The sequence below is a fragment of the Castanea sativa genome, chromosome 4 (assembly GCF_040712315.1).
Source record: "Castanea sativa cultivar Marrone di Chiusa Pesio chromosome 4, ASM4071231v1".
Lineage (NCBI taxonomy): Eukaryota > Viridiplantae > Streptophyta > Magnoliopsida > Fagales > Fagaceae > Castanea > Castanea sativa.
The window spans coordinates 3,948,286-3,961,966 of record NC_134016.1 but is presented as its reverse complement, the minus strand read 5'-3'; the positions used below and the strand labels follow the sequence as shown (position 1 = coordinate 3,961,966).

The 13,681-nt window shown below is 32.8% G+C and overlaps 1 protein-coding gene across 1 annotated transcript; it reads right to left on the bottom strand.

Annotated features, from left to right (window-relative positions):
- Positions 1 to 2,368: 2,368 nt before the first annotated feature.
- On the bottom strand, positions 2,369 to 5,526 carry LOC142631481 (polyphenol oxidase, chloroplastic-like). Its single transcript, XM_075805650.1, has 2 exons — positions 4,411 to 5,526; positions 2,369 to 3,252 (listed from the first exon to the last, which is right to left on the bottom strand). Exons 1-2 carry the CDS (start codon positions 5,483 to 5,485, stop codon positions 2,519 to 2,521), a joined length of 1,809 nt encoding a protein of 602 aa, XP_075661765.1. The 5' UTR covers positions 5,486 to 5,526; the 3' UTR covers positions 2,369 to 2,518.
- Between the last annotated feature and the right edge of the window lie 8,155 nt (positions 5,527 to 13,681).

Sequence of the window (13,681 nt, the reverse complement as noted above, 5' to 3'; positions counted from 1 at the left end):
AAGAACAGCAGACACAACATTATCACCAACAATATGCCAAAATTTCTAATAAAAAAAGACATTCATACCATCTGGTGCAGGCACCTTGTGGGTCCCATTTGGAATAAAGCTGCCTTTATTTCTTCCGCATTGAACTCATTGGTTAGATTTTGTTGCATATCAAGCATCACCTTTTGTGATACTGCTTCAAGGTATTCCTCAATTCTTGTACACTAGCCTGAGGAGAATATATTGTTAAAGTACTGTACTGCCACACCTACCACATCTTCCATATCCTCTACCCAACAACCCTGTGGGTCCATGATTCCTGGGATAAAGTTTTTTTGCCTACGTTGGGATGCCTTCAAGTGAAAGAATTTTGAATTTTTATCACCATGCTTGATCTAATTTACCCTTGATCTTTAGGCCCAATAAATTTCCTGTTTTCTGAGCCAATCATCCAACTCCTTACTAGCCTAAAGAAAATCACTCCTATTTTGTTGTGTTGGTGGAGCCAGGTTCAGAACCTCAATCCTTTTCTGCAAGTTTTTTATTTCTTCAGTACCTGGATGTGTTTTTAAAGCACCCCACACTAGCAACTTCGAAGCACAACCACTAATCTTCTTACTAACTGTTTCTAAGGCCGAATTACACCTTACACTATTAGCCCAAGCTTCCTGAATCACCTTTTCACAATCAGCCCAAAGCAACCAAGCTTCTTCAAACTTAAAACCACGTTTTCCCTTATGGCTATGTTTTGGAGGTACCTGGTTCTGGAGAATCAGAGAGAGATGATTTGAAGTATGAGAGACAATATGGGTTTCCGTAGTTCTAGGAAATTTAGACCGCCACACTTGGTACGTAACCACTCTGTCTAACCGTTCCTTGGTGTTGGCAGCCCTGGTCGTCTATTGTTCCAAGTGAACGGATAGCCAATGAAGCCTAAATCCACCAGACTACAATGTTCCAAAGCTGCAAGGAATGCATCTAGTTGTCGTGGTAGGGCTGGTCTACAACTGAGTTTTTCCGATGAGCTTAACATCTCGTTAAAATCACCAATACACATCCAAGCACCATTAATAAGAGAGCAAATATGAGAGAGAAGAGCCCAGGATTTATATCGATCTTGTGTCTCTGTCCATCTATAAAAGCCGGATAGTACCCACTGAAATCCATCACTCTCAGTCATCGTCGCAGAAATTTGATTGTCTGAGAACTTATCCAATATCCTCCTTCCATAACAAAGCAAGCCCGCCACCAAGACTTGGTTTTCACTTCTTTTTCTGTTCTTTATTTCCTTTATTTTCTTTTTCTTTTCCTTACTGACACTCATAAATTATTTCCTTACGAGTCGAAGCTTGAAGCTTTCAATTTAGTGAATTTTGAACTATGTAAACTTAAGATTTATGTACTACTTTACTTTTATTTCGAATTTTGTTGTTTATTTATCCTTTTATATTATTTGTATTGAAAGGAAGGAAAAAAGAAAGTATATTATCAAGTTTCTTGTTTATTTTTTTAAATATTTTTTTTGGTATGTGAAAAATATATGGGTGATATTAGGTTGACTTGGCCCTCAAAAGACTGGGTAATTAAGAATCATTGTTTTTGCAACCATTTATGTGACCTATTTCTAATCCAAACTTGGTCAGGTCAAACCCAAACCCAATCAAACTGACTTGTTTGCCAGGTTGAGCCATTGCCCATTAGCAAGCCCTAGCTATGGCTTTTGAGGTATTTGTTGAGGATAAGTCTAAGCAACTACTGCCCTCTCTAAGTCATACTGATAAATTTGATTAAAAACTTAAAATATATAGAAAACTTAAGAATTTATATTTTAATTTTATCCTTTAGTAAACGGGTTATATATTATTGTTATATATAAGAAAGAAAAAATATATATACTACTACAGCTAGGTGTACCCAAATATAAAATTTATCTTTATCTTGCTCTATCTTTTCACTTTATGATTGTTGGTGTAGGTGCACATTGGTGGTAGACTGGTAGGTACCGTAGGTTAACCTCCCATAATTTCTCCCTTGCATTTTTGGTAAAAAAATCAAAGTGAAATAGTTTTTCATTGCACACGTTATCCAAATTGAGATTCGGATAGGATATCAATAATTGTGATTAAAAGTTGCAAAAGTCACTTTTAATTTCAACCTTTAAATAAATTTTTTTTTTAACCCTCAATTTTTTACTATTTCACTTTTACCGTTTATTTTTTTGCCTCTCTCACACACTATTGATTAATTTCACCTCTCCCTGTCTATTGTTTTATAACCACAAAAAAGCCCTTTGCAACTATTTGAGGAAAGTGTGATTTTCTTCTTCATTACATGACCAGCGGGACTCTAAATTTTATACATTAAAAAAAGTAGTAAAATATACAAAGTGCAAAACAAAAAGGTATTAATTATTATTATTATTTATATTTTTTTGGTAAAGTGCAAAACAGAAAGCTGTTATGCCCTATTGCTCGATAAAATAAGCAAAAAACAAAGAAAGAAAGAAGCAGAACAACACAAAAATCGTTTTTCAAGAAACAAACTCAATCTTGATTCCACCAATTGTGGCTAGCCCTTTGCCAAACCTTGGCACCAAGGTCACCACCACACTATCATCATCTTCAACGTCCAAATCCTCCAACAACTCAGTGATCCCAAGATTCAAGACAGTGTTCATTTTCTTCGTATGGTTATGCCTATGAGGCACATTCACAAAGCTCCCAGCAAACTCAGTCTTGTCGGGTCTACTGGGGGAGTCATCCTCATCATTAACATACACATCAAACTTCACAGCCGAATCTCTCTCAAACTGAATCCCTTCAACCACTAACACTTCCTCCTCTTCATCCTTCTCATCCTTGCTTCTCTTTTTCTTAGGCCTAGACACCACAGTCCTTATCACCTTGTCCAAAACAACTGGAAACTTAACACTTGGGGATGATGTTTCAGCAGCTTGTGCTACACCTACACCTCCTCCTAGTTGAAACAACTTGGCTACTTTCTTGGTTTTTGATTTACGTGGTGTTGGTTTAGACTTCAGCCATGGAATTTCCACGTCTTGATAAACATAATTCAGGTTTGTAGACTCAAGGCAGTCCTTAACCTTAACACGAACTGGCTGTGCATTTTCATCGTAGAACAAAAAGGTAGTGTTTAACCAATCTTTGTCTTTTGGATCAGATCGTTTCTTCCCTCCTAATGTTTTCCATATAGTCCACATTCTATCCACATTGGAGTGGTGAGAAAAAAATATTGGATCTCTACCTGCGAAGAATAACATTCAAATGATTAAATTCCCCTAATAATATCTAAGGAAAATGTTAAAGCTATTCTGTGTTTGACAAATATTATTTTTATCAACTTATTTTACTATTCAGTTTATTTTTGCTAGTATTTATGAGTTTTACTTTACTTTTTGATAATATTAATGGATCCTATTTTATCATGTCAACTAACTTTTATCTTTATTTACAATACTTCCATAAAAAAAAATTTAATTTCAACAAGCAAATTTCAATAGACCCTAATTTTTAGGATGACAGCCGACAATATATAAATGCGATTGTTGTAATTTAAATAATATAATAAGTCAAATTTTTTTATTGATTTTTTTCTTGAGGGGGAATTTTTTTTTTATTGATAATACATCATTTTGTAAAACTTACATAGAAAAAAATGATCTAATTCTAGTATATGTACCTTTTAAAAAAAAAATTTAGACACATTGCCCGTTTGGATTCAACGTTTTCACGTTGCATTTTGAAGCCCTGCATTTTCAGTTTTTTTTTTTTTGGTTCAGCTGCATATGGTTGACAACTACACTTTTGTGCACTGTTCACAGGTCCCACAACTCCACATCAACTTTTTCATTAACGCTTTGTTTGTTTCAATAATGATATTTTCTAGAAAATGAGTCATTTTCTAAAAAACATTTTCTATAAAATTATCTCATTTTCCAATGTTTGGTAATAACTGTAAATAAGTTGAAAAACAACCTCTTAACTTCCCTTATTTACCTTGCTGTGAGATAGAGTTGTTTTCCAAAAAAATTTAATGGAAAACAATCTCTAAAAATAAGCCATACTTTTTATATTGACCAAAGATAGTTTTCCTTTGACTCATATTTTTTTATGCTACCAAACATTAGAAAATAAGGAAAACTATCTTTACACAAGATTTTCCATTGAAACAAACGGAGCGTAAAAATGGGTCCTACGGCACTATTCACCAATTTAAAAATTATTTTACTAAAGTGTTTTCAGTTTTCAACAATAAGTTCTATCCAAACGGACTCATTACATACTATGATCGATGGAAAGCTAGATATTAAGAATAATGGTCAAAATAATCGAACTCACTGTATCCTAACGGATTAAAATTAGGAAAGAATCAGTAATTTATCATTAATTAATTTATCTCTACCTGCTGAGTAGAAGTTGCCCATGTCTTCAAGATTAGGCTGAGTGGTGTCACCGCACCATAAGTGTACAGGACCGTGTGGAATGTTCTCAATCGATCCAGCACCCGGGTCAGGATCACTTCCAGCACGGTAAGCATTGCCAAAGAATAGCTTAGGATTCTTACCATTTGACACCATTTGGCGATACATGACGGTGAGGTTGCTAGACAATTGGTCTTGGCTTGTTGTTGATTCATCAGTCCCACTATAATCAAGGTCAAGCAAGGTCGGTGGCTGGTGCTTTGCATTGCGGTAAGTATCATAAAGTGGTGATTTGGGGTCAGCAAACATGGCTGGCATTTTCATGCCAGAAGGTGAATCCCAGTTCCAAAATGGCAAAGCAAAAGTTGGGTCGTCAATCAACTTTCCCAAGATTTTTTCATAAAAGTATAAGTAGTAACGATGGAAGGGATAGAAGAGCCAAGAGTTGTGAACTTGGACTTCAAGGTCAGGGAAACCAACTTGGTCGTATGCACCATCACAGTAAGCACAATGAACATTGGCTTGTTGTGTGAAATTTCTTGGGTCATCAGCTGGTAAAGCTTTCATGAGCTTAATGGCTTGGGAGTATTTGGCTATGTATTCCTTGTCAGCTAAATGAGCTGCGGGTCTAACACGCAAGGGTGAGTTTTGTGGAGGTAGCTTAAAATCAATGATTTTAGTGGATGATGGTGGGCAACAATTGACTGGTTTTGCTCCAGCTGGTAAATCAGCTTTGCTACACTTCGTTAGATCTGGGGCAGACACAGGAGCTGCCATGGCAAAAGGGCCATCATTGTAAAGATTTGTAGCACCATAGAGGCCTCCTAAGCCAATGAGTACATCTCTCCTATCAAACTTTTCTAGAGGAGATTGTTGTTCTTGTCCATTTTGGTCATCACTTTGGGCTTTGCATGAGACTACTCTAGAAGCAAGGTGATGGTTGCGTTTTGGAAATTTAGAAAGTTGGATTTTTTTGGGAAAGAATGGAGACAGAGAGGAAAGGGGAATGTGGGTCTTGGTGGTGGTAGTAAGGGATGGTTGTGAGAGAGAAGCCATGGTTGTGGTTATGAGAGAACTGTACAAGGCTAGATTGAGTCTCAATATATAGGTTCACATATACAGAAACGTGTCAAATTTCACCACATTTTTAGTACAAATTATAATTAGTATATAGTAAAATTTGATTCAACAAAATGACAAAAATTACAACGTGTCGTCTTAATAAGATGCAAAAAAATTGCCAAATTAGTTGTGTCTATTACACCATTATTATTCATCCATAATGAAAATAATAACCACCATGTGTGGAAATTAATTGAGGAACTTTCAAAGAGGATTAAATTTTTCGTTGACATTAGAATCGTAGCAACTATATCGAGGGCATTTATTATCACCATCCACACAAGGTTGAATTTTCAAGGTAGGCGGCTATGAAGAGAGAGAGTGAGAGAAAGAGATCGATACTTTTTTATTTTTTTTTTTGACTTTAAGAGATTGATACAATGAAAGAAAGAGAAGATAGATACAGTAATGACCAACACGTAACAGTGAAAATCAATGAGATAAGGCCAAGAAGTCTTAGTGAAATCTAAATGGCCTATTACAATGCGGCAAATGACCAAAAAAACCAAAAGTGTATAATATACGAACTTTATACATAAACACATAAAGACCCATACACACATTTGGCACATCTTCTCAAAAAAATAAGTTTAGCAAAAAAAAAAAAAATCTTCTCAAAAAATAAATAAAAATAAAGACACGTACCACACAGCGGCACGTGACGTACCTGGATTGAAATATTTTGTTCTAATAACAAGAACCCAGTTTGTTTTTCATAAAAAATTAAAGACCACGTTATACTCTCTTTTTTTTTTTCTTTTCTTTTTTTCATAATCTAGATTACGATATACTTTGTCCCTAGACTTCCAAATTTCCATCATATTTTCTCATGTTAAGGTTATATAAGTGGAATTGTCAAATTGTTATTCTTGACTTTTCAGTTCTTATGCAAATTATCAGTATATTCGAAGAGAATAATCTATATGCAGCGTAGACTAGTGATAACGTTATGAAAGAAGTATCTGCTTTAAATATCAATAAAATTACATGTACATCATTTAAAAAAAAATTGAACTAAATGATGCATAAAAACCAAAATTTCTCATCAAATTATTCCTTTATCTAAATTTAAGAGCTTAAAGGAATGAAAGAAACATTAGTACATTACCCTCTATTATATAAATAAAATATATAATTAACAATATTTGTGGTTTTTTTTTTTTTTTTGCTTGAAAGATTTTGTGGGTGTAAGTTTTTTTTTGTTTTTGAGAAGGTTGTGGGTGTAAGTTGGTAATTAAAGTATTATTATGTTGTTACCAAACAAGATATGTGGGGGTACTAGATTCTACATATTGACCAATTGAGCTTCAATTTTTAAGCCGAAACGAATGGGCCCCTCAATGCATGGGCCACAAAAAAGGGAAAGAAGTTTTCTCAGAATCCTCTACCACCATATGGAGTTATGCTTAATAAATGAGAAAAAAAGAAAAATACGAGTTTTCTCGATAAGCATGATGGATGGAGTGGCCACCTTGATTGACTTTTCTTTTGGATTTTATTTATAGTCTTACCCCTCACGAGTTAAATTAGTTAAATGAGCATTCATCTAACTTTCAATGCCAAAAGTTGATGGGCACGTTGTTTGACCTTTTGTTCGGTGTTTGTCTTGACTACTTGGCTCGACCTCTATTATCGAACCGACAAGTTGGAAGACCATTAATGTCTCGAGAAGCAATCCCATAAGGGGAAAAATTGTACCAAAATCGATCATAATTATCCTATCATGCATACTTTTGTCAATGAAGAAAAAAAAGAAACAACATTGCCTAGGTTTGCCCGTTCAACATCGCCGTATATGTTTGCTTAACGGGACCAGAAAGTTATCATTTTGGATGCAAATTTGCTTCTTGAGGGTTGAATTTTTTAGCTACATTTGAGTTCAATTTCGGATTCACCACAAGGAGGGGTTCACAATTCTTATTAGAAGGGGGAAAAGAAAATCAGTTGCATAGGTTTACGAATTGCACCACGAGATTGTTAGCTTTTCCCTATGTTTGGATTGGCCTTTCGACTCGCCTACTCCACTCTTTTGCATCATAACTTAAGGCCTTCAACTTAGTGGCCCACTATTAAATATGAACCTTTTCTCAACAAAAAATAAAATTCAAATTTCAAATATGAGCCAACTACAACAGCTTCGCTTCCACTCCCTTGAGGTACAAGAGATTTGAATAATCTGGACTTAAAAGACTTTACTAAATAAAGAATAATATAATATACGATATAGGACATGTTCAGGTAAAATATGAACTATATATTATATACAGCTAGTAGTGAGAAGAGGTGTGACTTTATGAATATATTTCATTACCTTGAAGATTGGATACTCCTTTTGAGATGAGCTCGAAATTTTATCTATTATAGAAAAAATCAAGAGTTAAGTTTATGTACCAGACAACGGAAGGAAGCCATTTTTCTTCCCTAACACCTACATGATTTGGTGTAATAAGAATTCGATCCTAAACCTTATGTATGACAACATAAGACTTTACCAACTAAAGAGCGGTAGTACTATGCTTTGGCACACGTTAATAATGTGCTCATGTTTTTTAGGCATGCCTTGCACTAGAATGTTGAAGGAAGGGAAAAGTTTTGGGAAAAAAAAGAAGACAAAACATCATCAAAGCAAAGCGATATTGCCGTTAATTTGATCTACAATCTGCATAAGAAACATGTAAAGATGGGGCGTCGTGTATATATGTGAGATGCAATTAACAAATAAAGTATTACCCTGAGAAGCATATGGCTAAGACACTGAGGAGTTAGAAATATAAAATTGAGCGGATATGTGAAGAAGAAGAGAACATGGACCTCAGTAGAGTGCATATATATGGTAGGACGCTTTAGAAGAAGAGTTCTGATATCATCTAGATGATGAAAAAAAAAATTGACTGTCATGCATGCCCTATAACTATATGCTGAACTTAAAGAGTTAAGATATAGAGCTACACATTTTTGGTACAGGCAGTACAAGTCTTACAACTTAAAAGAGTACATGGAAATTTGGTAGTACAATCCAGTACATTCAGTACACTTACACATATCTCATGCTATGTTATTTTATATTTCTATATCAAATACAGGGACTAGTGGATCTAACATGGAACTTATCCTGCATGAGCCAGAGCAACACAATATAGTGTAATCTATGCAATGTATTATAAAGGATTTTTTAAAATTTTTTTCTTTGCTGAAGTGTTATAAAGGATGTTTGAAAAGTAAACACTGGTCTCATCGTATAACAAGTGAAGCCCAACCCATATTGAATAAAATTTTCAGTCCAACCTTTTGTGTTTTACTCTACGTTCTAACAATCACAACTTAAAATGTATTATTTTTTACTTATCTAATAAAATAACCAAAGTTAAAAAAAAAAAAAAAAAAAAAAATCAAACACATTGCATACCAACATAAAATGAAATATAAAAAGTGGGTCACGAGATTTCTATTTGACCTATATCTATGATCAAGTCGAATAAAATTTTTTTTTTTCTTACAAATTGTGCTCCACTTTATGTTTTGTTGATTGACATTGGCCGAGACCCAAGAGTCCTCTTATACATGAATAAAAATCATCTATCTCATTTTAGGTGTTCCACTTTATTATACGCAATCATAACCTGCCACATATCTTCTTCTTCTTTTCTTTTTTCTTCTTTTTTTTTCTTTTCTTAAATTAGGAAATAAAATTTAAACATATGACATTGTGTAAATAGTAGAACATAAAGTGAAATACCTAAATTGGGATAGATGATTTCTATTCCTTATATATATATATATATATATATATATATATATATATATATGAAGTTAAAGCTAAGAAGTTTCTCAAAAAAAAAAAAAAGTTAAAGCTAAGAAAAAATCCAATTAGATTTTAAATTGAATTTCAATTAGAGTCCAAGTTTGCATCATATGTCTTATTTAATTTTTTTTATTTTTGTGCTAAGTGAATTATTGGGTGTAAGAATCGAATAGTCCAAATCCAATTAGATTCTAAATTGAATTTCAATTGGAATTCAATTTTGTGCCACATGTCTAATATAATTTTTTAAATTTTATGGCAAGTGAATTATTGAGTGCAAAAAGATATACATGAATACACTTAAAGATATACAATAAAATGCATAGTATAATTCTTATATATATAATTTAAATACTATTGATAGTCATTCTTATATTTTGCTAATTCTTTAAAAAGTTTTGTAAGAATATTAATTGGTATATTTGGTATAAAATTTAACAGAATAAATTCAATAAGGACCTAGTGTAAACCAAAGGGTTTACACCCTCCAATTAGGATATGTCCTTTTACTTAAAACTTATTATAAAATCATTACATCCTAATACACTTAATAACATCTCAAAAAACACCCTAATTCACGTTTTCAGACTAGATATGAGAAAAGGGCATAAAATCTCATCTCCCTCCTCTGCTCCTCCGTCTCTAGCCACGTTACATCACCAGACCTCTGTGCTCCGCCACATTACCCCAAAGGCCCTATTTCACGTTTTGCTATATACTTCATTGATTTGGTATGGCCTGTGCTATATTTTGATATCTAGGTATGGGTTTTGCTATTTTGAAATAGAATTGGGTTTAGCTATTTTGCAATTTTGAAATAGATATGGATTTTGCTGAACATTGTTTTTTTATTTTTTTAATTGTTTCTGTTAACATAGATACGAATCTAAATTTCAGTTGGTGTTAACATAGAATCTTGCTAGCAGTTTCTACCAAGAAATAAGAATCAGTTACAACTCAAAGAAATAAGGAGCAAGTCCAAGCAGTTTGTCCAATCAAGAAAAAGTAAACCCTGAGGTCGTGGAATCTCTATCACGGATTCACGATGCTGCTAAAACAATGAGATTTTTTCTTTTTCTTTTTTCTTTTTTGTTTTTGTTAGGAATTGATGAGATTTGGGTTTAAGTTTGTTATGAAATTGATGATGTTGGTAAAAGTAGGAGTTGATTGAGATATTATTAGTCACAACAGGATGCTTTTCAGTTTTTGTTGAGATGTTATTAGGTGTATTAAAATGTATTGATTTTACAATAAGTTTAAGTAAAAGTTTGATATGACATGTCCTTATTGAATGATGTAAACCAAAGAGTTTACACTCCGTCCTTATTGAATTTAATCTCAAAATGTAAACTGTCCATTTTTTTTTATTACTTCTTAATTTTTGTTATTGTGAAACACTTTTTAACGATTCATTTATTTTAGACTTTTTGGTTTTTGTACTCAATAATTCATTTGGATAAATATTTATAATAGGATCCCACATTTGATTCTAAAATTATAAAATAAAACTCTTTCTAAAAATAAATAATTTAGGACACCCAAAATTGGATTCTAATTTGAAATTCTAATTAGACTTTCTTTGATTTTTGTCTATTAAAATATATATAGATTGTACTCATGCACATGTATGGTTCATACACTAGTATACATAGATATTAATCTCTCGTGCCTATATTAAACTTAATTTTTGGCAAATTGCATTTTAAAATCTTATACTTAAGGGTTGTTTCAAATTGAACTATATAGTCTCGTTTGTTTCTAGTCAAACTTAGAATTTTAAAATTGTATGAAGTGAAACTTTCCTATCAAACTTGAAATGTCCATTGTTTAAATTAATAAGATCTTGAAGGTCAAGCATTTGTTTTGAAACTAATGAAAGTATGAGACTTAATTTGTAACAATATTCAATTTTAAGATTGATTTGAAACTGTTAAAACTATAGGATTTGATTTGAAATCTTCTAAAATATATTATTTACAACGTAGTTTAATTATGTTTAAAGAGATTTGTGGTGCAGGTGGCATCATTTTTTTTTTATTATAAAATTTATAGCAGAGTTTTATTTATTTGATGTCTTTTTGAACACTGTGAGAAGGAGAAATGACGAGCATTCTTTTAATGAAACTAGCTCTTTCTTATTCTCATTTGCAAACCCAGCCAAAGTTTGGGATGCTAGATGATAAGAACTTGGAATATGAATACACAAAATTTGACTAAGAGAATTTGCAATGAAGCGAATCTCCTCAACAATAAAGGCTGCATATTTAGATGGTCGTAAGCTATTTCTATATATATGTTTCTCATTTTTCATATATATGTTTTTTTTTTTGGGAGAAACATATATATAAAAAATGTTAAAATTACAAACTATTTTACAAACTGACGATGTGGTAAGTGATTATTGGTTAGCAAAAGAGTGATGTTAGTAGTATGCTTAAATGAAAACTAGTAAAAATATGCTATATTAATAGTTTGTAAAAATATTGTAAAATAGTTTGTGACTGTAATATTACTCTCTCTCTCTCTCTATATATACACTACAAAAAAAAGGGTCTATAGCCACGTTTTTAAAACGTGGCTATAGCTCCAAAAAACGTTGCTATAGGATGATTTGGTCTATAGCCGCGTTTTTTTAGGCCACGTTTTCAACCATGGCCTAAAATGCGTAACTATATATATATATTGTTAATTATCTTTTTTTTTTTTTTTATAGAAAATATATGTTAGTCATCTTGATTAAGTACTTAGCATTTATTCACACAATTGGAAATGTAAATGAGTCCAGTTGGATTGGTTTTAGAGTATTTTTCAACCCAACCCAACACAAGCTATGGTAGCTCTAAGAAACCAATCCAATCCAACCCATAGGGACTGGATATATTAGGTTGGGAAGGCTATCATGTTGAAGCCATTTTGTCAATGCCTAATAAGAAAATATTGGCTTTCATTCAACTATTTGTGCACGTTATACAATGAATTAATAAAATTTACATAAAATTCAAATTTCATCAAAACCAAGTCTCAAACTGCCAAAATAAATTAAACTATTAAATTTAAACCAAAGCTTAAACTCCAAAATAAATCAAATTAACAAACTTAAAGTTCATGTATTTTCCAAACCGCTATATATATATAGGGTGAATTGGGTCGAGTTACTTTGGTTGAAAATTGTCAACCATTGACCCAATCCAAAATTCAAAAACAAAAAGTTAGGGCCCAACCCAACCCATTAATCAAAAAAAAAAAAAGAAAGAAAGAGGTGTTAGGTTGAATTGGGTTGGGACCATTGGGTAGAGTTTGTCGGATTGGTGGGTTGAATGCACACACAATATGAATCTATATTTTCCTAGGACAATTGGCAAATTATTGTTAATGGGAAAATATTGGTCCCTAACATTTACCTCATTTATTATAAACACAATCCATAATCTTTCAAATATATTATTTTAGTCCTTCAATTTTGTTTTTGTGTCAAAAAGGTCTTTGTCACTAAGCAACATATAGAAAAGTACTGTTTTATAGTCATCTCCAAAACAATTGAAATTGTGATTTGATGTTATAATTTCCAAGTTGGAAATCATGAGTCACAACTCACAATTGTAAAACAATTTGTGTGTAACAAAGAAAAGATGGTTAAACAGACTTAATAGCATATCTCCTTACTTATCGGAGCACTGAAGGAAAGATGGTTAAATAGCAAAAGCTAGTAATCTGTTGTTCCATTTTCTTTCCTTTGATAATTGATAAGCATCTCTAAAATTACGAGGCCCACCTTTTCCTCCCAAAATGGACTTGGAATATGATACTTGGCGTGTGCTAGTTAAAGTGAGGAATTTGTGAAGGCATAATTTTCTTTTTTGATATGGTGAAGGCATAATTAAGTAAAAAGCAAGATACTTTAGTATTACTCTATATATTGTGTGATGATACCAAAAATCGTCAGTAGGTCGCACGATCTTCACGTACTCTTGATAGAACCTACAGAAGACCTTATAGAGAGTACCGGTGTGGTACCGGCTAAATATTCTCCGAAGATTAAGTTAGAAAGAGAATTTCTACAACTCTAGAGTGTCAGAACTGGGGGATTATGCGTGCCTTGATATATGAGGGCCTTGGGGTTTTATAGAAGTGTAGAGCTGACTTTTGTTTCTTGGCGGAGAAAGTATTTCCTTGTAGAGAAGATTCTCATTAATACTCGTATTTTATGATATCCTTTCCTTGTAGGGATTCCTCTGATTATGGTTGGGCACGGAATGCAAGATATTTCCATACTAGAATTTTTGGAGACCTCTCATGCCACGTAAGTGCCACGTGACTTCAACAAACCA

Coding starts and splice junctions, on each gene's coding strand:
- LOC142631481 (XM_075805650.1), bottom strand. CDS start 5,485: ATGGCTTCTCTCTCACAACCATCCCTTACTACCACCACCAAGACCCAC. Junction 3,253..4,410: donor GGGCAACTTCTACTCAGCAG/GTAGAGATAAAT, acceptor TATTCTTCGCAG/GTAGAGATCCAATATTTTTT.